This window comes from Grampus griseus, assembly GCF_964374135.1.
Source record: "Grampus griseus genome assembly, chromosome: 1".
Taxonomy (NCBI): domain Eukaryota; kingdom Metazoa; phylum Chordata; class Mammalia; order Artiodactyla; family Delphinidae; genus Grampus; species Grampus griseus.
Genome location: NC_139017.1, coordinates 72851084 through 72870241, shown reverse-complemented (window position 1 = coordinate 72870241; position 19158 = coordinate 72851084). Strand labels below are relative to the sequence as shown.

General features: G+C 48.9%; 3 protein-coding genes across 4 annotated transcripts; 1 reads left to right on the top strand and 2 right to left on the bottom strand.

The window, feature by feature from the left end:
* The first annotated feature begins 1707 nt into the window (after window positions 1–1707).
* CREB3L4 (cAMP responsive element binding protein 3 like 4) lies at window positions 1708–6840 on the top strand. Of its 2 annotated transcripts, XM_082679249.1 has the most exons (10): window positions 1708–1905; window positions 2331–2508; window positions 2749–2995; window positions 3140–3261; window positions 5233–5325; window positions 5459–5565; window positions 5680–5748; window positions 5857–5941; window positions 6135–6231; window positions 6361–6840. In XM_082679249.1, the coding sequence occupies exons 2-10, from the start codon at window positions 2335–2337 to the stop codon at window positions 6552–6554; spliced, it is 1188 nt and encodes a 395-aa protein (XP_082535375.1). In that variant the 5' UTR covers window positions 1708–1905; window positions 2331–2334; the 3' UTR covers window positions 6555–6840. The 2 variants fall into 2 exon arrangements, with proteins under 2 accessions (XP_082535375.1, XP_082535374.1); XM_082679248.1 differs by having other exon boundaries at window positions 2331–2442; window positions 2749–3261.
* A 147-nt stretch (window positions 6841–6987) lies between these two features.
* On the bottom strand, window positions 6988–9310 carry JTB (jumping translocation breakpoint). Its single transcript, XM_082679167.1, has 5 exons — window positions 8868–9310; window positions 8669–8706; window positions 8382–8464; window positions 7847–7926; window positions 6988–7298 (listed from the first exon to the last, which is right to left on the bottom strand). The coding sequence occupies exons 1-5, from the start codon at window positions 8948–8950 to the stop codon at window positions 7142–7144; spliced, it is 441 nt and encodes a 146-aa protein (XP_082535293.1). The 5' UTR covers window positions 8951–9310; the 3' UTR covers window positions 6988–7141.
* Window positions 9311–12726: 3416 nt separating this feature from the next.
* On the bottom strand, window positions 12727–17249 carry RAB13 (RAB13, member RAS oncogene family). Its single transcript, XM_082669643.1, has 8 exons — window positions 17006–17249; window positions 15262–15322; window positions 14350–14410; window positions 14033–14110; window positions 13838–13927; window positions 13652–13717; window positions 13494–13547; window positions 12727–13292 (listed from the first exon to the last, which is right to left on the bottom strand). Exons 1-8 carry the CDS (start codon window positions 17127–17129, stop codon window positions 13215–13217), a joined length of 612 nt encoding a protein of 203 aa, XP_082525769.1. The 5' UTR covers window positions 17130–17249; the 3' UTR covers window positions 12727–13214.
* Window positions 17250–19158: the final 1909 nt, after the last annotated feature.

Here is a 19158-nt window from a genome sequence, read left to right as displayed (position 1 = left end):
CAAAGAATATGGGCTCAGGCATCCAAATCTTGGTTCAGCTACTTACAAAGTGTGAATGAAAAATGTTGCCTGCCATGTGAGTAAACAAAGGATGTTGCAGCCATCAAGCCACTACAGGCGCCTGGTAAGCCCAGAGAGAACTCAGGATGGATAGGAATGGGCTGCCCTGCTGCCAGGCCCTCAGCCACTGCAGCCACCTCCAAAGGTGTGCCCTGAGGGACTTGGGATGGGATAGAACAGGAAACTGGCCCTAGAGAGCTAAGGTGTAAATCAAAGGAATAATTTCAGTGAGCCCAAGCTCTTACATTTTCCCATACATAGAGTGCTAACTTCATTAACTTGAGATATCTGGTTTTCTTTAATTAATAATAATCCTTTGATGTTCCTAATACCTGGTCTTTGTTGCAAAAACTGCTGTATATCCTGGTTCCTCCCTTACCTCTTTGGAGCACTCCCTTAGAGCCATCTGAGAGGCTGCCTCCCAGGCTTGAAGTCCTCAGAAAGACCGCCAAATAAAACAAAATTCTCAACTTTTAGGTTGTGCAATGTTTTTCAGTCAACAAGAGTAATCTTGAGAAAGTTACTTAACTTCTTTCTGCCAGCTGTGAGTTGTTATGAGAATTGTATGAGTAACATGAAAATACCTGACCATATATCAGTTACTTAATAAATATTATATCCTGTTCTTGTCTTCACCCTCAGCTCATTTAAATTTTCACGGGAAGAATACCAGTTTGAACTCTGGATCAACCCAAATTTTTGTGCTTTATTCACTCAGCTATCCTTTATTTGAAGTACTGATGGGGAGGCAGGCAGATGAAAAATCATACCTATATCAGTATTATCCTATATCCATTATTTTATTTAAAGGGAATTCCTGGGTCATCAGTCTCTGGACCAAGGCAAAATGCCCTGAGTTTCGGTATTACTACATTCTAGTCACGTATCTGTCTTCTCATTGGTAAAGTTAGTAAAACATTACCTGCCCTGTCTACCTCAGCGCTGTTGTGTATTAAATGAGGAACAATGCTTACAAAAAACATTTTGTAAACTATACAAATGCAGGACACATATTGCATATTGTCGTTGGTAATCATACGCAAAAAATAAGTCATTCCCAAACCAAATCCGAACGATTTTTTAACCTCTTGCAGTTTTCTAGGCCCTTGTCCCTCCGTTAGTTAACAGAGTCCTGTGAGTGTGCGTATATAAGTGCTGTTCTTTATCAGTAGCATAATGCATGGATTACGGATTTGGACAACCTGCGATTGCGCGACTTTCCGGCCCGCTGAGTCAAAGTGCTGTCACGTAACTTGGGTCAACAGGTTATTTACTCCCTAACACTTCGGAGTCACATGGCAAGTGAAACCAAACCAAGCCTCAGCCCACATTCCGGAAGTTCCCCCGGCGCCCCCCCACACATACCCCACCCCTTCCCTACAGTAAGTCTTCTGGCTCTTACCCTCCCTCAGAACCAAACCCCCGCCAGACAAATAAGTGCTCCGGCCGCATTGGCCCCACTCCTTCTCTGACAGCCCGTTCCGACCAGTTACGGTGGAGCCTGCCTCGAGACGGTAATCCCATTGGCTCAATGCACTACCCCTCAAAACCTCTGGATGTCTTTAGCGTCCAATCAGACTCAAGTGTGGGAAGAGCGCCACGGGGTGGGGGAAGGGATGCCTCTGTCAGTCTTCGGCAATCCTATGGACTCTTCCCTCCTTTGTTTTCAACCCCGCCGTGGTTTCCCGCCTGTAAAACTGACGTCCAGAGGACAGGCACTCAAGCGTCCTGTGCTCCAGTCACAGCCATCTCTATCCTTCCCTGAGGAGCCAGCAAACCCTCAGGAAGATTTGCTATCGCTAGGAGAAACTGAGGCAGAAAGGGCAGGCTGCTGTTTTAAGACCGGTTTGTGCACGCTCCTTCTCTTAACCCCCTGCTCCAGCTACTGCGCCCCTATCGTGGCTCCTGGCTAGGTGCAGCCCACTTACGTAGTGTAAGGCTGGGGGCGGGGTTTGGCTAGGCAGGTCCAGGATGCGAGATCCTGGAGGAAAGAAAAGGTATAGTGTTCGGGGCCATCAACGGGCTAGGCTGGCTTGGCAGGGCTGGGCTCTTCGGAACAGGTAATACCCAGGGGGGTGCCTGTTGGTCTGAACCAGAGAGATAAGGCCGAAGGCGAGAGCTCCGGGTGACAGGTGAGGGGGCTGCACAGGTGAGGAAGGGGGATAATGGAAGAGGGAGAGGAGCCCAGAAACTGTGGGGGGTGGGGGAGGGGGAGAGCCATCATTCTCCTTCTGCAACTGCCCCCCTTCCCCCCCCATGCCTCCCCGCAGAAGCATGGATTTCAGAACCCCTGACCTGCTGGAAATGTGGCTGGAGCCTCCAGAAGACGTCTTCTCAACAGGATCCTTCCTGGAGCTGGGACTCCATGGTCCACCTTCAGAGGTCCCAGTAACTAGGCTACAGGAACAGGGGCTGCAAGGCTGGGAGTCCAGTGGGGGCCATGGCTGTGTGAGTGTGATGAATGGGAGTGGGTGTGGGTTGAGACAACTCTGTGATAAGAAGTCCAAGAGGCTTCAGCTTCCGCTTAGAAGTCTGAAGACAGAGCCCCTAAAATAGACATGAGCTGTAACTATCCTCATATCCAAGGACAGAAGGGACTGAAACTGAAGCATGAAGGATCTAGTTTTGACGTCAGATAGGACTTCCAGAATTCTTCCTTATCCACATATACACCCTCTTCTACTGTAGGGTCTTCAAGAGAGTGAGCCTGAAGATTTCCTGAAACTTTTCATTGATCCCAATGAAGTGTACTGCTCAGAAGCCTCTCCTGGCAGTGACAGTGGAAGCTCTGAGGATCCTCGCCATCCAGACAGTCCCCCTGCCCCCAAGCCACCCAGTTCCCCTGCCCTCTATGAGGTTGTCTATGAGGCAGGGACCCTAGAGAGGATGCAGGGGGAAGCTGGGCCAGCTGTAGGGCTCATCTCCATCCAAATAGGTCAGTGTTCTTTGTGGGAAGCGGACAATGGCCCCTCAGGCCCAGCCCTAACCCTGGGGTTAAGGGAGTTTCCCCAACCTGTGCCACTACCCAGGGCCTGCGGCCATCCATCTCCTTTCTCCCAGCCACCTATGTTTCCCTCAGATCAGTGGAGCCCACCGTTTATGGTGCCTGATGCCTGTGTGGTCAGTGAGCTGCCTCCCGATGCTCATGCCCACATCCTGCCCAGAGCAGGCCCTGTAAACTCAGTGCCTCCTGCAGCCCTGGTGAGTCCTGGGGGTCAGCTGGGTTCAGTACTCCCTGATACACAGAACTGGGGAGAAGGGGATGAGGGAGGGGAAAACTGATGCTGAACACTGTCTTTGCCCTAATTTTTGTGGCATCAGGCCTGAATGCCAGGGAGATGTGGGCAACTTTAAGAGCAGGAAAAGACAAGAGAGAGAGAATCCCTTGGGGGTAAGGGGGTGATGCCTCAGTTAAGGAGAGGGTGGGCTGAGCGAATCCAGGGATAGGGTTTGGAGAAAGCCCAGACCCATGAGCATTGCCTGCTCAGCTAGGGCCATCGTCTCGGCTTTGGGTCAGGATGTGGAAATGTGACAGGCCACCTGGGAATCCAACTGGTTACTGGGCACAGAATGTAGAAGCAACTGCAACTACGTTTTTTACTGGAACAATGGTTCACCAGGCACCCACTGCCCATGGTTACAGTGTAGGGGAGTAACACATCACATACCTTCCCAAGGCTAGCTGGGCTGGTTCCTGCAGCGGGGATGAGGAGGGGGTCTTGCCCAGGTCACTTCCTCCCTTTATCCTGAAAAGAACTCCTTGTGTGCAAAAGGCAGGGAATAGGTTCTAGCCTCCCTGAAAATCTGTGGTTGAAGCTGAGACCAGAAGCCAAGCCAAGCATCTTAGAATCTTGGGCTGAGGAATCTTAAAAAGTCTGAGGCATCTAAATTTGAGTGTGCGTCAGAAACACTGGGGAGTTTGTACTGGACCACCGGGGAAGTCCTGGTTTTGTTTTGTTTTGTTTTTGGTTTTGTCCCTGGTGGTGCAGTGGTTGAGAGTCCGCCTGCCGATGCAGGGGACACGGGTTCGTGCCCCAGTCCAGGAAGATCCCACATACCGCGGAGCGCCTGGGCCCGTGAGCCGTGGCCGCTGAGCCTGCGCGTCGCAGCCTGTGCTCTGCAACGGGAGAGGCCACAACAGTGAGAGGCCCGTGTACCGAAAAAAAAATAATAATAATAAAATAAAATAAAACCCTCTAGGGGAATTCCCTGGCAGTCCAGTGGTTAGGACTCTGCGCTTCCACTGCAGGGGGCACGGGTTCCATCCCTGGTCAGGAACTAAGATCCCACAAGCCACACGGCGCGGCCAAAAATACATACGTACATACATAAATACCTCTAGACCTCATTTTTAGAGATTTTGATTAGGTGGATTGGGAGGGACACCCCTCTAACGATTCACCAAATAGTCACAGAGGCAAGAAGGGAACATCAGAATAAGGCAGAGATAGAAGTGGTTTAGCTAAAAGCCAAAGACCATCAACAGGCAAAAGCAAATTCCTCTTGAGTCACAAAGTGAAGCCTAAATCGTTCAAAAAGAAGTATTAGTTAGAAAAGCAAGTTACTCAGTTGATGGGCTCACATTAACCAGACACCTGTCTATGTTCCCCACATACTTTGTTATGAGAAGTTGTTCAGTCTGGTTGCCTTTGGGGAATTCTTTGAGAGGGGACAGAACTTCAGTCTGAAAGTTAGGGCTCAGCCCCTAGGGGAGGATGGGCCATCGCCCCAGGGATCTCCTTGTGGTTGGCAGGTCATGGTAACACTGTGCCAAGCTGAAGTTAATGGCTGACAATGAATCATTTGCCTGCTGTAAGGTCAAGCAAACCCTACCTTAGTGAGTTACTCCACATCCTCTTCCAATACCCACAAGGTCTCCGCAAATGTGGACCAGAATAGGCCCTTCCTAACTTGCTGTGATTGCCAAGGTCTTAAGTCTGTGGGCAAAAATATGACAAAACCACCTTTCTCCCTTGTCAGCCTCAGGAAGTCCCTGTGGTTTAATCAACAGTCTGTCTGCATGAAGGTCCCTGCCCCTCATCTCATTTTACGGTTTGTTATTCCTCAGTGCAAATAGGAAACTCTCTCCAGGAGGCATGCAAGGGGAACAGCATGAGTACTGAAAATGGGATGACCCTCTCTCCATTCTCATCTTCTCTCGTCCCCCACCAGCTGCCCTGTCAAACCTTGTTCCTGACAGAAGAGGAGAAGCGTCTGCTGGGACAGGAAGGGGTGTCCCTACCCTCTCACCTGCCCCTCACCAAGGTAACACGCTTCCCCAAAGGGTATCGTAACCCAGCGGCTCTACCATGGCCTCTGAGGAGCCAGGATAGCAGGGGAAGAGTTGAGGAGTTGGGGGAGGTTAAGGGCCCGGGACTGACACACCCTGGGCCCCCAGGCAGAGGAGAGGGTCCTCAAGAAGGTCAGGAGGAAAATCCGTAACAAGCAGTCAGCTCAGGACAGTCGGCGGCGGAAGAAAGAGTACATCGATGGACTAGAGAGCAGGTATGTTTGGACTCACATTTCTGGATTCACGACTGGGCCCCCTTCCTCACCAAGGCAGGCAAGGTCAGGGACTCATGATTACAGAGCCTTATCCTACCTTTCCACCCTTCCTAGGGTGGCTGCCTGTTCTGCACAGAACCAGGAACTACAGAAAAAAGTCCAGGAGCTGGAGAGGCACAACATGTGAGTGAAAACATAGTGCGTGTGTTGGGGTAAGGGTGCAGCACACAGGGATACCATTCTTGGGCCCTGGTTCCCAGGAGATCTAACTCTTCATTCCTCGTTTCCCAGCTCCCTGGTGACTCAGCTCCGCCAGCTGCAGATGCTTATTGTTCAAACCTCCAACAAAGCTGCCCAGACTAGCACTTGTGTTCTGGTACCATTAATCTATTTCCCATCTCCCCTGCCACCTCCTCCATCTTCTGCCAGGTTGCCATCCTGATGCCCCCACTCCATAGCCAGACCTATCTTCCCATCCCTGATGACCCCAACTGCCCCCTAGTCACTCTGCCCTCTACTCCCTTCCCTTATTGTCCCCACAGCCCAAATGTCCTCTTGCTTCTTCCCAGATCCTTCTTTTCTCCTTGGCTCTCATCATCCTGCCCAGTTTCAGCCCCTTTCAGGGCTTACCAGAAGCTGGGCCTGAGGATTACCAGCCTCATGGAGGTGAGAGGCAAGGGCAGGAAAGGACTCTGTTTTCCAGAGTAGTCAAGAAGTGGGAGGGAGGTCCTGTTCTGTCTAGGATCCCCAACCAAGGGAGCACTATTCTACTGCCCTTTTTCCTTCACCCCACAGTGATTTCCAGAAACATCCTGACTCACAAGGACATGACAGAAAATCTGGAGAATCCAGCGGTGGAGTCCAGATTGGAGGGGTCACCTGGGGGCAAGGGTGTAAATGGCTCAACAAGGACACTGCTTGAGAAGACAGGAGGGAGGGCAGGCCCCAGCAGGCACATCAGAGCTGTGCTGCATGCAGATGAGATGTGAGCTGTAACACCTCCTGGCCCACTTCCCAATCACAATAAGGAATCCAGGGCTCCGCTGGCTGTGGTTCTGCTTCCTCCTGGGGTTCCCACTCAGGGCTGTTTGGCCTCAGGGGTCTGAATCACATCAGGATGCCCTAGATGTCTGTACCCCATGGCTCAGTCTGCCTATGTCAAGGGGCACCTCAAATACTTTTGTCATGTATCTGTGATTTTATTTCTTCTTTGGGGATAGGGTTGAGGGGAAACTGACATTTTGGCTGAGAAATAAATTTTTTTTGCTAAAATTGTATCCTGACAGTTTTAAGTAATAGTAGAAGAGGGAGGAAGATAGGTACCTGGTAAACTGAGGCCTAAAGTTGCCACCCCCTTTCCCTCTCTACCCCCATGACTTCCTGCCCCAAACCAAATTACACTAGGGAAGGAAACGATTTTACTCTTTTTATTCTGCTCATTAATGATTTAGACGAGGAAGATGGGAGAAAGGGGGTGCCACCACAAGGTTCCAGAGAACCAGGGGCACGAGTCAGTTCATTCCCCTTTCTGTCTGAGGTAGGGTCTCTAAGACCCAGATGAAAGGGGAGGAGGTAGCTATATGGACTCAATTTGCTTCCGGACCTTTTCCAGCGCCTTTCTGTCCAGTTGTCGCTGACGAACAATGACAAGGCAAGCAAAGACCAAGGCCACACCTATGACAGTCCCTTCGAATTTCCAAAATAAGTGTTGTTCCATCAGAGCTGAGCGGCAGCTGAGGGCAAGAAGAAACAGTTATCCCCAGGGAAGACCAGACTGCCTCTCCCTCTAATCTCCCTCCTGTTTCATCCTCACCAAGATATATCTGAGGAGAAAAGAGGAAACCAGAGTCAGCCTTCTAAAGTGTTGACAGTACAGGGACTTCCCTGATGCTCCAGTGGTTAAGACTCCGCGCTTCCACTACAGGGGGCACAGGTTCGATCCCTGGTCGGGGAACTAAGATCCAGCATGCCGCATGGTGTGGCCAAAAATAAAAATAAAGGGTTTACAGTACATTAATCCCATTCAAATATTTAATTTATTTTCTGGTGAGATAAGCAGAGCTGGTATTAACCAGTTTTAATGATGAGAAAATATGGCCAATAATATAGTGCTGAGGAGTAGAGCTGGGACTTCGGTTCAAGTAATTTGCCTCCAAATCCCCTCCCCTTTCCAATATGCCATGCTACCTCCATACAAAGAGGAAGAGGCAGGACTATCTACCTAAAGTCACAGAAGCAAAGGGGTGATCTAGGAGGATTCAAGAAAAGAAACAGCACTTGCCTTTTGAACTCGCTCCTCTTAGTTGAGCTGCATGTGATTTTCTCCACATACCCTGTGGAACCACACTCGGGGGTGGTTTTCTGCCAGGAGGAAAGGACCAAAGCACTTGTTAGGAAGGGGCAGCAGGAGAAACAGGAAGGCTGCCATTCAGAATGGGCAGGTGTCCAAGTGCTACGGCTCAGAGCTGGTAGGCAACAGAGAACTAATGAAGAGTTCTCACGGGGGTGATGAGGTGGTGGTTACAGGATGAGAAGTACGTGTTACTAAGAACACTTCAGGGTCAATAGTCTACGAGAGGCAAGGGCAGGTTCCAGAACCTACTAGATTAAAAATGAACAGAACACTGTTATTAGCTGAACGTTGCCATTAACTTGGAAAGAAAAGGGCACATTTTCAGGGGCAAGACCAGTTTAGATTTGGACTCACACTGAGACTGCAAGGAAAAAAGACAAAAAGACAATGCAAAGGCATACTTAGATAGACAGTCCCTGTCTGATTCGATGTAAGAAGAAGGGGAGAGAAAACAGATACTCACAGCCTGGAAATTAGAACATGGAGCACACTCTTCCGCCACCACAAACTCTTCCACCAGCCAGCACGGCAAATTTGAGGTGCTCACTAGAGAGGGAGAGAAATGCAAGCCCCAGACCTCGTTCAGAAAATATTTCTCCCCTAAGTTCTGCACATCAACTTCCCATCACAGCTGAATGCCCTCGCTCCACGTGGTGCCGCCCTTTTCCACCTGATCTCTAGGTATATGGGAGGAGGTCAAAACAAAACAAAACAACTATAGGGGCGTCGGGTTCCCAGACCTTCACCCACCTGACAGCTTCTCCTCCCGCACGGGAGCTTCTGCTTGGCTGAAGCGAGTGAGGGGGGGAAATGGGCAAAAGTCAGAAGCCGGAAAACAGGGAACCTCCCCCCACCCCACCCCCCCACCTCCACGGTCCAGGGACACAGGGGGCGGGGACGATCCGATCCTCCCGTCCCCTCCTTTTCCCTGCCCTCAGCCCCTCCTTACCAGAGCCTTAAAGTGAAAGCGCAGAGCAACCAGCAGAGGTGGCGGCCCTGGGGGAGGCCACGCCTCCCCGCGCCCGCTGGCATGGAGTGCTCAGTGTCCCACCTGTCGGGACAGAGGGACCTGCCTGACTGGCCTCCTGCCTCGGTCGGAACGCAGAGACCGCGCTTACACTGCAGTCCTCGGGGAGGTTCCAAGTCAGGGCTGCGAAATGCTGGGGTTGCCTATCAGATCAAAGGCTCTGTCAGTACGCCCCCATGGTCACGGCGAGAAAAGGCAGTACGCATTTTTCGGGTCCATGAGCTTCCTTCTTCGGACTGGTACGGTCCTCACGGAAGGCCGAGGGGGCGTAGAGCCTAGCACCTCCTCCGCTCCGCTTCCGCTCCCGGCGCGGCCATCTTGCGCGCGGAGGATTCTGGGCGCGGGCAGGTTTTCCAGAGCTAGGCCAGTCATCGGAAGAAGAGGCCCTTGGCTTGCCTGATGGGCCTCGTAGTCTTCCGCTCGCTGCTCCCTGGGAATTAGATCTCCCTGCATGTGTGCAGCGAGATGCGACCCATTGGCTCGGCGCACCGTTGCATTATGGTCCTGGTAGTCTTTTGCCGGAACCGAGAAGATGGTGGCTGTCAGGCTTGTGGTCCTTCTCGATGCTCCATGGGCTTACGCCTTTTTGCCCCTCTGGGCTACGTGAACAGCGAGACATAAAAAGGAACTATACGTCGCCCTCTCAGGACTTTCCTCCCTCTTTAAAATCCGAGGACTCACCATTAAGCAGCAGGCTTTCCGATACCCCGCCCGCTTCCCGCCTCGAACGATGGTCTAGGGGAGAAGCTGGGTTGGCGGTCCAGGGATGGAGGTGAAACTGCACTTCCTCCTCCCTCCAGGGGCAGGAATACCAGAGACTCTCTGTGAATGAAGCCTTCCCCTGTCTCCGGGCTCCCACTCAGCTCTACTCAGATGTCACCTTCTCGCATGTTAATTGCTAAGTTACTCCCCAGAACCGGTCCTTTGAATAACCTCCTTAAATGTTCTCAGCTCTCCCTTGCTCCTACCTAATGCAATCAGAAGAGCGTGAGATTTGAAATCCCAAGAAGCGTTGAGTTTAGGTTCATAGGTTCAGGTGCTTATTAGCTACGTGACTTTAGGACGGTATCTGGCAGTCAATCTTCTGTGGAAAATGGAAATGCTAATGTGCATTTTCTAGGTTTTTTTTTTTTTTTGCGAGCTGCAAATGAAATGTGTATGAAAATCCTTTATTCTCTTCTAATTATATTGCCTCACATTTCTATTGTACTTTTTGAATTCAACGTTTAACTCATTTTGATCCTTTTCAGTAATCCTGAGGAATCAGAGTTGATATTATCCCTATTTGATGAATAAGCTCAGAGTGTGTCACTTGTCCAAGGGCACACAGCTAGTAGGAGAGCTGCGACCTAAGCCTAGACTTTCAACCCCCAGGCCACACATTTGTGCCTGCTTTCCCTCCCCATGGAGCCAAACCTTGACATATATCCAGAACTGCAGCGACTTGACCCACATTCTGGGTTCATGCTTTACTGTCTGGTAATGTATTAGTCACTATCCTAATTCTGCCAGAAATTTCCTCCTAGTTTTACATACATGTATGTCTGCAGCCTCTCAGACAACTGGACTATGAGTTTAGTTTTCGTAGTTGCTCAGTAGATAGATAGGAGGTATTTGAAATAAACTTCATATAAATCTAGGCACTATTAATAATCTGTATCCCACTTCTTAAGATCAAAGTACTTATCCCCATGCTTTCTTCTTTTTTTTTTTTTTAATTTTTTCCCATGCTTTCTTCTTAACTCTGCTCCACACTCTTCTCCCTCAGGAAGTCTTTCTAGCCTAAAGATCACAGCTACTCCCCTACCCCCACAGCCCTAAGAGCTAGCGCACTTTTGGAGATCAACAGTATATCTGGTGCTACATCTCATAAATTCTCTCTTCCCAGCAGACTAAAATCTGGCTGCTCAAGAGCAAGAACTAACAGACTGGAAAGATCACTGGGCGGGAGCTGAAAAAACAGCCACCACCTGGTGAGGGCTAAGCTTTAAGTTTGCTTGTAACTATTTGTTCCTTTAAGTTATTATTTGTCTGTATATTTCAATAGTTGTATGTTATAGAAAGTAGGATATGGGTTTTTTTCCCAGTATTTTTTAGCCATAATAAAAGTTTTGGCTGAAATACTGTATTCTGTTACTCCTTACCCAATCCCACTGTGCCTCATGACAAGCCGGAAGATTTTGTAAGATCTCACTTCCAGTAGCCGTACCAAGCAACTGAATAGGGTCTCCGTGCTGCAACTGGATTTTAAAATATCTGCTCTGGAGTATGACAAAGATGTTGGTCAGTCTTCTTCCTGGGATTCACAAAATGCAAGTCTTTCCTCATCTCTTGAGCAAATTAAACTAGCTGAGCAGTTGACTACAGAGCTCACACATAAGCCACAGGTAAGGATCATCACCCCATCAAAGCTTGGATACATAATACATTTATCAAATTATTTTCCACATTTATCAAATTATTTTCTGAGTCCTTTTCCTGGCACTGTCAGACTTTTTTCTGAGTGTTGTCTTTTACCAACAGAAACAGCAGCACACAAAAAGGCTTTGCTGATAGCTCCAGGGTTGTGCCATCCACTTCCACACTGCAGGCTTGGGGATTTCTTAAATGCCTTGAACATCATATCCATGAATAAAACTTCTAATGGTACTTTGTCTAAACCAAATCTGACATTTTCATTATCCTGATAAAAGATCAAGTCTGTGAGATAATTTTGCTGTTTAAAAATACTGTGTAGGGGCTTCCCTGGTGGCGCAGTGGTTGGGAGTCTGCCTGCCGATGTGGGGGATGCGGGTTCGTGCCCCGGTCTGGGAAGATCCCACATGCCGCCGAGCGGCTGGGCCCGTGAGCCATGGCCACTGAGCCTGCGCGTCCGGAGCCTGTGCTCCGCAGCGGGAGAGGCCAGAACAGTGAGAGGCCCGCGTACCGCAAAAAAAAAAAAAAAAAACCTGTAAGAGTGAAAGGGGTCTACGTATACTTAAGGGAACTCAAGTCTAAGGTTTTGGGGTTTTTTTTGGCCACACCATGCAGCATGCAGGATGTTAGTTCCCTGACCAGGGATCAAACCTGTGCCCCCTGCATTGGGAGTGGTCCCAATGGGAGTGGGAGTCTTAACCACTGTACCACCAGGGAAGTCCCAAGTCTAAGTTTCTTTTTCGTGGTTCTTTTGCATGCCAATAGTTTTGCTTCTTTGTTATTCAGTAGTTATGGGCAGTTTTTGTTAAATTTTACTAGTCCCTTTTCTAGTAAGTACAACCCAGAGGTTATATTAACTTGACCATTGTGCTTGGCACATAGTAGATGCTCAATAAATATTTATGACTAAATGAACCTCTTCTGTGTCTCATTTTCCTCACCTATAAAAGCAGATAATAATGCTTACTAGTTACTTAAAGGGATTCCTGGCAGAATCAAAGATGCTAGCAGAAATCACTGGATAAAAAATACTGGTTCTGCTATTTCCCTGAGGCTAGGGCTGTCACTCCTCTGGGGAGGCCCAAGAAAGAGTCCTGCTCTTTTAGAATCTCCTGGACAAGACTCTGCACACAAGGATCCTCTAAATCCCATGCTGGAAAGAGGATGTCCAGACCTTCAGTTTCAAAGAAACTCTGCTCCTTATTTCCCTCATCAATTAAACAGCTGGGGAAGGGAGAGCTGTAGGATTAGGCATCCCAGGAACTCAGCCAGATTCAAGCAGACCAACAACCTCAGAGAGACAAGAATTAGGTTTATGAGTAGAGAGCAATTCCGACAATGATGAAAGTTACCCAAACCAGGGACATTTGTGCAAATGGTGGCCTTTAATACTGAGAAAGACCATGCAGAGTGACAGGATAGGACCAAACCTTCAGACGGTGGTGCTGAGCCAGCCTCTCATAGGACCCTAAAGCCTGCTCCAGTAACAGAATAAATCAATTATTTATTTACATTTATATTTGCCCTGGAAACCCAGAGAAGGTCTGAGGCTTAGGGCCATCGATCCTTCCTTTCCTCCTCCCTCTCTTCCTACCTCCTTTTCACCTTCTTTCACTTTCTCAATTCTTTCCCTTCTTCTTGCCTCTCCTTCCCTCTCTAGTCTACCTCCTTCTTTTCCTCTTTCCTACTCCCTCCTTCCTTTTTTTCTTCTCCATATTCTCCCCATTCTTCCACCATCTACCCATCTCTATCCCTCCAAGCCCCACGTGCTACTTCTCCCCTGCCCGGCCCCTTAGCCCTGCCTCCCTCAGGTTCAGCCTCCAGGCTTAGGGCGGATAGGCAGAAGGGGAGTCCTCAGCCCAGGGAGCACTTGTTGGTGTTCTTCTTGTCACAAGTTTTCAGGTCAGTGCTGGGGGGCTTGTTGCTGTTTCCCTAGAGGGAGAAGGGTACAGGGGTCAGGGTGAGAATGGCTAGCTGGGGTCTGGGGTCACCCTTGTGGGCAGTCTTAGCACTGCTCTCCTCGTCAGTTTTTACTCCCAACGCGCGCGTGCACAACACGCACACACACACACACACACACACACACTCACACTCACATGCACAGTTGTACTTAGCCCAGCAGAACCAACTCACTGATCTCCGGCTTCCTGACTTGAGTAAGATGTCCCGGGCCAGGGAACTGAAAGCCTAATGGGGAAAGTAGAGATTGATCAGAACAGGTTGGAGGGGAGGCTAAGTCTATCTTCCAATACCTCGTCTCTTTGAGGGATGAAGGATGCGGTGTGTCTCACCTCATCTACATTCATGCTGGATTTAGCACTTGTCTCGAAAAATCGGATTCCATGCTCCCGAGCCAACTGCACAGAGTGAAGCGGTAAAAAGAGAGTTGGATGAAGGGCAGCAGCCGAGTCCCTGCAATCTGGCCTCATATTGGCCCTCCTGGCCCAGTTCTAGAACATTGCCCAGCCTGCTCTTACCTTATCGGCCTGCTCCTTCTGGACCTTCCTCTTGGCCTCCATATCACACTTGTTCCCCAGTAAGAGGCGCTCTACCCCAGCCGAGGCATTCTGGGACAAGAGGTAAGAGTAAAAGTTGGGTCCTGCTCATTTTCACAGTCTCCTTCATCCTCCAGGTTCTACCCAATTCCCCTGTCTCTCTGGGAGGGTCCTCACCTCTTTGATGCTCTTCATCCAGTTCTGAATATTCTCGAAGGATTTCTCATCTGTGATGTCATATACTAGGATAATGCCCTGGGGAATGGCAGAGTTCACAATGGAGCCTTGTACCATATTCCCCTGTTTAGGCTTCCCACCGCCCTCTAAGTGACCCTGCAAATTCTATCCACAAGTCTAATCACTAGGCCACATGGGGCCTTCTGCAACCCATACTGTGCCCCTCCCCATTTTTCTCTGCCCCAACTCCTGTCCCTCTATATTCATACATTCTAGTGCCTCATGCCTCATCCCTTGTCCAGAACCACACTTCATACCATGGCTCCACGGTAATAGGCAGTAGTTATCGTCTTGAATCGCTCTTGGCCAGCTGTGTCCCTGAAGAGGTGGAATATTTCATGGGGTGGGATACAGGGAAGAGGTCTCCAAAGAGAGACTCCCACCCCCACCCCCTAAGAATTTAGCTTTTGCAACTGAAAGGAACAGAATCAGGAAACAGTAAAGGAAGAAAGGGATAAAAGACAGTTGAGCTGATACTGAGTGATGGTAAAGGCCTAAGAAACAGGTCTTTCTGTTTTATTCATTGTTTACTCTATGCCAAGCACTGTGTATATATCATTTTATTTGTGTCATTTTATGTAATCTTCACTCTATCCTTGTGAGACATGTTTTATTGTCTCTATTTTACAAATGAGGAAACAGATTTAGAGAGGCCAAATAACTGATGAAGGTCATTCTGTACCAGAACCAGGATTGAACCACATTCTCCTCTTATCTGTTGTATCATAATGCCTCCATTAAGCCTTTTACCACTTGACACCCTTAGGGTCTCCAGCTTCCTCAGGGCAGTCAGGTCAAACCTCTACACTTGGCTTTATGGCCTCTCCACTAGACTGAGAGTCAAGTCTTAATTCTGCTATTTGCTATTTAACTGTTTAGAGCCTGTTTCCACATTATAGTTCAACAGACAATTGATCTAGCTAGACAGTTGCCAAGTTCAGAGGATGCTCCAGGTCCAGGAGAGGCAAGAGAATTACAAAAAAGCTGAAAATAGTTGAGTAAGCAGGAAGAGAGATGAAAGGACATCTGAATGAGGTGACAGAAATGGATTAGAAAATGTACTGGAAGGAGCATTGGGAAAGGGAGAGAAATGAAGTTAAAAAGAAGAGAAACACCTATAGGAGGTAAATGAGGTAGTCTGGCTTAGGAGTCCTGAGGGATTCACTCACCAGACTTGCAGTTTGATCTTTTTCCCCTCTATATCCACAGTGCGGATCTTGAAATCAATTCCTAGAGGTGGAGAGTGTACACTGAAATTGAGACATGCATATACATGCATGTAAAAGTGTGTGGTGAGAGGGACAGGAAAGGAGCAGTGGCAGTGCCAGAAATTCTGCAGGGCAGGCACTTGGGAAGTAATCTTGTAGGAAGTGTAAAACTAGGGGGATTTTCTCAAAGCTGTATTTGTATAGCAAGCATATTGTTTTTACTTAGATTTTACAGGCTTTGTAGGGGAGAAGGTGATGAAAATTCTGCAAGGAGGCTTAAGGCCTCTAAGGCATTTGTATTGGGTCCGCTTAGCCATGCCAGCTGACAACTCTCTCAATTCAATCTGTCTCCCCCAAAATATTACTTTCAGATTCCTTTTTCTTTCTGTTTTCTTAGAACCCTCTACTCCCAGTTCTCCCACCTACCCTCCTGGCCCTACAGGGTAAAGAGCAAGGAAAAAGGTAACTGATGACAGTCTATGTGAATTAACTAGTAGGCCAGGCTTGGAAACAAGAAAATTTGAGGCTAAACAAGATTCCCCCAAGACTGAATTAGGAGAGAGGAGCATTTTTCTCTCCTCTTTCTAACCAGAATGTCTTGATACTCTCCTTGTCTTATTTCCCAGGCCAGAGGAGATTAAGAATGATGAGAGGGGGGCTTCCCTGGTGGCACAGTGATTAAGAATCCACCTGCCAATGCAGGGGACATGGGTTTGAGCCCTGGCCCGGGAAGATCCCACATGCCGCAGAGCAACAAAGCCCATGCACCGCAACTACTGAGCCTGTGCTCTAGAGCCCACGTGCCACAACTACTGAGCCCGAGTGCCACAGCTACTGAAGTCCGCGCACCTAGAGCCCATGCTCTGCAACAGGAGAAGCCACCGCAGTGAGAAGCCTGTGCACCTCAAGGAAGAGTAGCCCTGCTCGCCGCAACTAGAGAAAGGCCGTGCGCAGCAACAAAGACCCAACACAGCCGAAAATAAATAAATAAAATAAATAAATTTTTTAAAAAAATGATGAGGGGGAGGAGGGGAGACAACGTTCTTAGTGGAAACTTGTGCACCTCCCCCAAGCCTGAGGAGGCTGAGTCACCAGGCTGACTCAGAGACCCCAAAAGTCCCCTCACTCTGGCTTCCTCACCAGGCTGACTGCATATTCCTGATCACAGTCCTTGGGCCACTCTCCAGCATACCCAGCCACTCTGTTCCATCTTCCCCAACCCCTATTAAGTTGAGGGGCAGGGAGACTGCAAAGTAGATGGTAAGGTGGGAATGTAATGGGAGAGTATGCAAACTCAGTGGGACAGAAAGAGGCTGGCAGAATTGGGAGACAGATGTTCAGGGAGAGGGGATACAGGAAATGTGGAGAGTGGATCAAGAGTTCTAGGTGGATGGGGGTGGGGGAAGAGGAGCTGAGAGGGAAATAAAGAAGGGTTCATGTGGTTTTGGGGAGACAAGGGAAACAGGTGGTACCAAGAAAATAAGGGGCTGGCACAACTGAGGAGTAACCTGGAGGTCTCATAGAGGTTAGAGGTTTGGGTACTATCCGGAGACATGTAAGGGAGATGGGTCTGAGACGGGGTTCAGGGACTGGAGTTCAGAAGCCTGACTCTAAGGGGACTTAAAAGTGGGCCACAAGTAATCCAAGAGCCTGAGGATGAGGGCATGGGGGAGTCGGGGATCTAGGGTATGGCCAGTGGGCTCACCGATGGTGGAGATGTAAGTGTTGTTGAAGTTGTCCTCTGCAAAGCGAATGATCAGACAAGTCTTGCCCACCCCTGAGTCCCCGATCAGCAGCAACTTGAAGAGGTGGTCGTAGGCTTTGGCCATGGCGGACACTGGGGGTGCCGGGAGAGGTGTGGGGAAGCGCTGTGCACGGGTAGGCGGGATTGGAGGGTTGGCAAACAGAGCAGCCCCGGAGCCCAGGCCAGGAAGTTTTCCTCCCTCTCCGCCCAGGCTCCGGGAAAAAGGAGAGGCGGCACTCCTCTGGGCCCCACCCCCTGCCCGCCCACCCCTTTCTGCTGGCCAAGGAGGCCAGCCCAGACTTCGGCTCTCTGGGCTTTCCCTTCCCAGCCAACACTGGCCTGTCTCCCTAGCCATTTCCCATAGCTTTTTGCTTACTATCGTCCCCCTTTTAAAAAAAAAAAAAATTATTTATTTATTTACTTATTTTATTTTTGACTGTGTTGGGTCTTTGTTGCTGCGCGCGGGCTTTCTCTGGTTGCAGCGAGCGGGGGCTACTCTTCGTTGCAGTGCGCGGGCTTCTCATTGCGGTGGCTTCTCTTGTTACAGGCTCTAGGCGCGTGGGCTTCCGTAGTTGTGGCACGCGGGCTCAGGAGTTGTGGCACACGGGCTTAGTTGCTCTGCGGCATGTGGGATCTCCTGGACCAGGGTTCGAACCCGTGTCCCCTTCACTGGCAGATGGATTCTTAACCACTGCGCCACCAGGGAAGCCCCCGTCCCCCCTCTTTTGACTTCACTCTTCCAGTCTGAAGCCAGAGACGCTGGGATGATGTGAAGTAGAAGTTTAATCAAAATGACCAGGGGAAGAGGAATTTTAGAGGAATTAAGGGAAAGGGAAGTTTGGGGGAATAAGGGTGAAGGCCAGGACAGCACTGGGAGTTGCCAAAAATTGGGGACTGATTTTTGGAGGGGCGACTCAGGGAAAACAGAATCCTTCTGGGGCAGTTCTAGAATTCTGGTGTTAGTGTCCCAAGCCCTTAGTTTTAGAATCCCAATTCCTTTTGAAAAAAGCGGGATGCCTGGAGTTGGTGGCTATTCGTTGAGTCAGTCTGCCCCCTGGTGGAACAGAGTGAAAATTAAAAGTAATTACACTATAGAAATCAGCACATAGACACACACACACACACACACACACACACGCAGACTTCACCTAGATACATTCTGGAGCTTCATTTTGAACAGTCTTTCTTCTGGGACCCTGTGTGTGAATTCTCTGACATGCCAGCTCAGGAAGACAGAGATTGGGACTACAAATGTCTGGTCTCGTTCTTTTCATGAGATCTGGATCTTTTAACACAGCCCTGAGACAGTACTCCTGACACCCCACTGAACAGACTGTGAATGTGTAGCCTTGGCAACCAGGAAGCTGAAATATGGAGAACACAGCTATAAAGAAACAAATTTATCTTTGCCTTTGGAAAAAATTACTCAAAATATCTGCTTTTCTAATAGCAGATCAGTAGAATAGTTCCTGTATAAGGATAGCGTACTGGTTGTGAGAAGGCATCTCTTGTCACTTTACTTATCCTCCGTTACCTTGTGTGCCAATGTTCGTCCTTTCTCAAACACAACTATTCAATCCCCTTTTGTCCTTTATCTCACCAGCCATTATGTCTTCAAGCTGTATTACAAACCTTGAGTGTCCTCTATTTCTCGCTGGCCAAACCATCTCTCTCCAGCCCTTTAAATTACTCTTCAATGTTCATGGATTGTTCTGATAAAAATCCATCAATTCTTTTTCATTTCATTTTATTTTGTCTGGATCTGGACTCTTCATACCCAGCAATATATTTTCTTTTTCACCTCTCTAAATTGTACTTATGCTGCTGTATACGTGCTTTCACTGGAGCCTCATCTCCATAGTACTCTCCCCCTAGCTCTCTGAGCTTCTGCAACAATGTCTTCCCCCCCCCCTCAATTTTGGCAGGTTCATTCGGTCTCTGGTTTTATATTCACAAGCTCTTCCCTCAGCCTAGAATTCTATTCCCCCAAACTGCTGCTTGGTTGATTCCTTGTCTTTCAGATTTCAGCTTAAATGTCACTTCCTCAGAGGTTTTTCTCACCCGTCAGTAGTGTGCTGGAACCAATCCTTAGTGGCTCATGAGAACAGATTGTG

Bases quoted from the DNA above. Each gene is read 5' to 3' on its own strand.
- CREB3L4 (XM_082679248.1), top strand. From the start codon at position 2,335: ATGGATTTCAGAACCCCTGACCTGCTGGAAATGTGGCTGGAGCCTCCA. The intron at 2,443-2,748 runs GTCCCAGTAACT...CTTCTACTGTAG, and splicing joins TCCATGGTCCACCTTCAGAG to GGTCTTCAAGAGAGTGAGCC. The intron at 5,749-5,856 runs GTGAGTGAAAAC...CTCGTTTCCCAG, and splicing joins GAGCTGGAGAGGCACAACAT to CTCCCTGGTGACTCAGCTCC.
- RAB13 (XM_082669643.1), bottom strand. From the start codon at position 17,129: ATGGCCAAAGCCTACGACCACCTCTTCAAGTTGCTGCTGATCGGGGAC. The intron at 14,411-15,261 runs GTGAGTGAATCC...CCACCTCTTCAG, and splicing joins AAGATCAAACTGCAAGTCTG to GGACACAGCTGGCCAAGAGC. The intron at 13,293-13,493 runs GTGAGTTGGTTC...TTCTCCCTCTAG, and splicing joins AGTCAGGAAGCCGGAGATCA to GGAAACAGCAACAAGCCCCC.
- JTB (XM_082679167.1), bottom strand. From the start codon at position 8,950: ATGCCAGCGGGCGCGGGGAGGCGTGGCCTCCCCCAGGGCCGCCACCTC. The intron at 8,707-8,867 runs GTAAGGAGGGGC...CACTCGCTTCAG, and splicing joins GCTTTCACTTTAAGGCTCTG to CCAAGCAGAAGCTCCCGTGC. The intron at 8,465-8,668 runs GTGGGTGAAGGT...CTCCCTCTCTAG, and splicing joins GCGGGAGGAGAAGCTGTCAG to TGAGCACCTCAAATTTGCCG.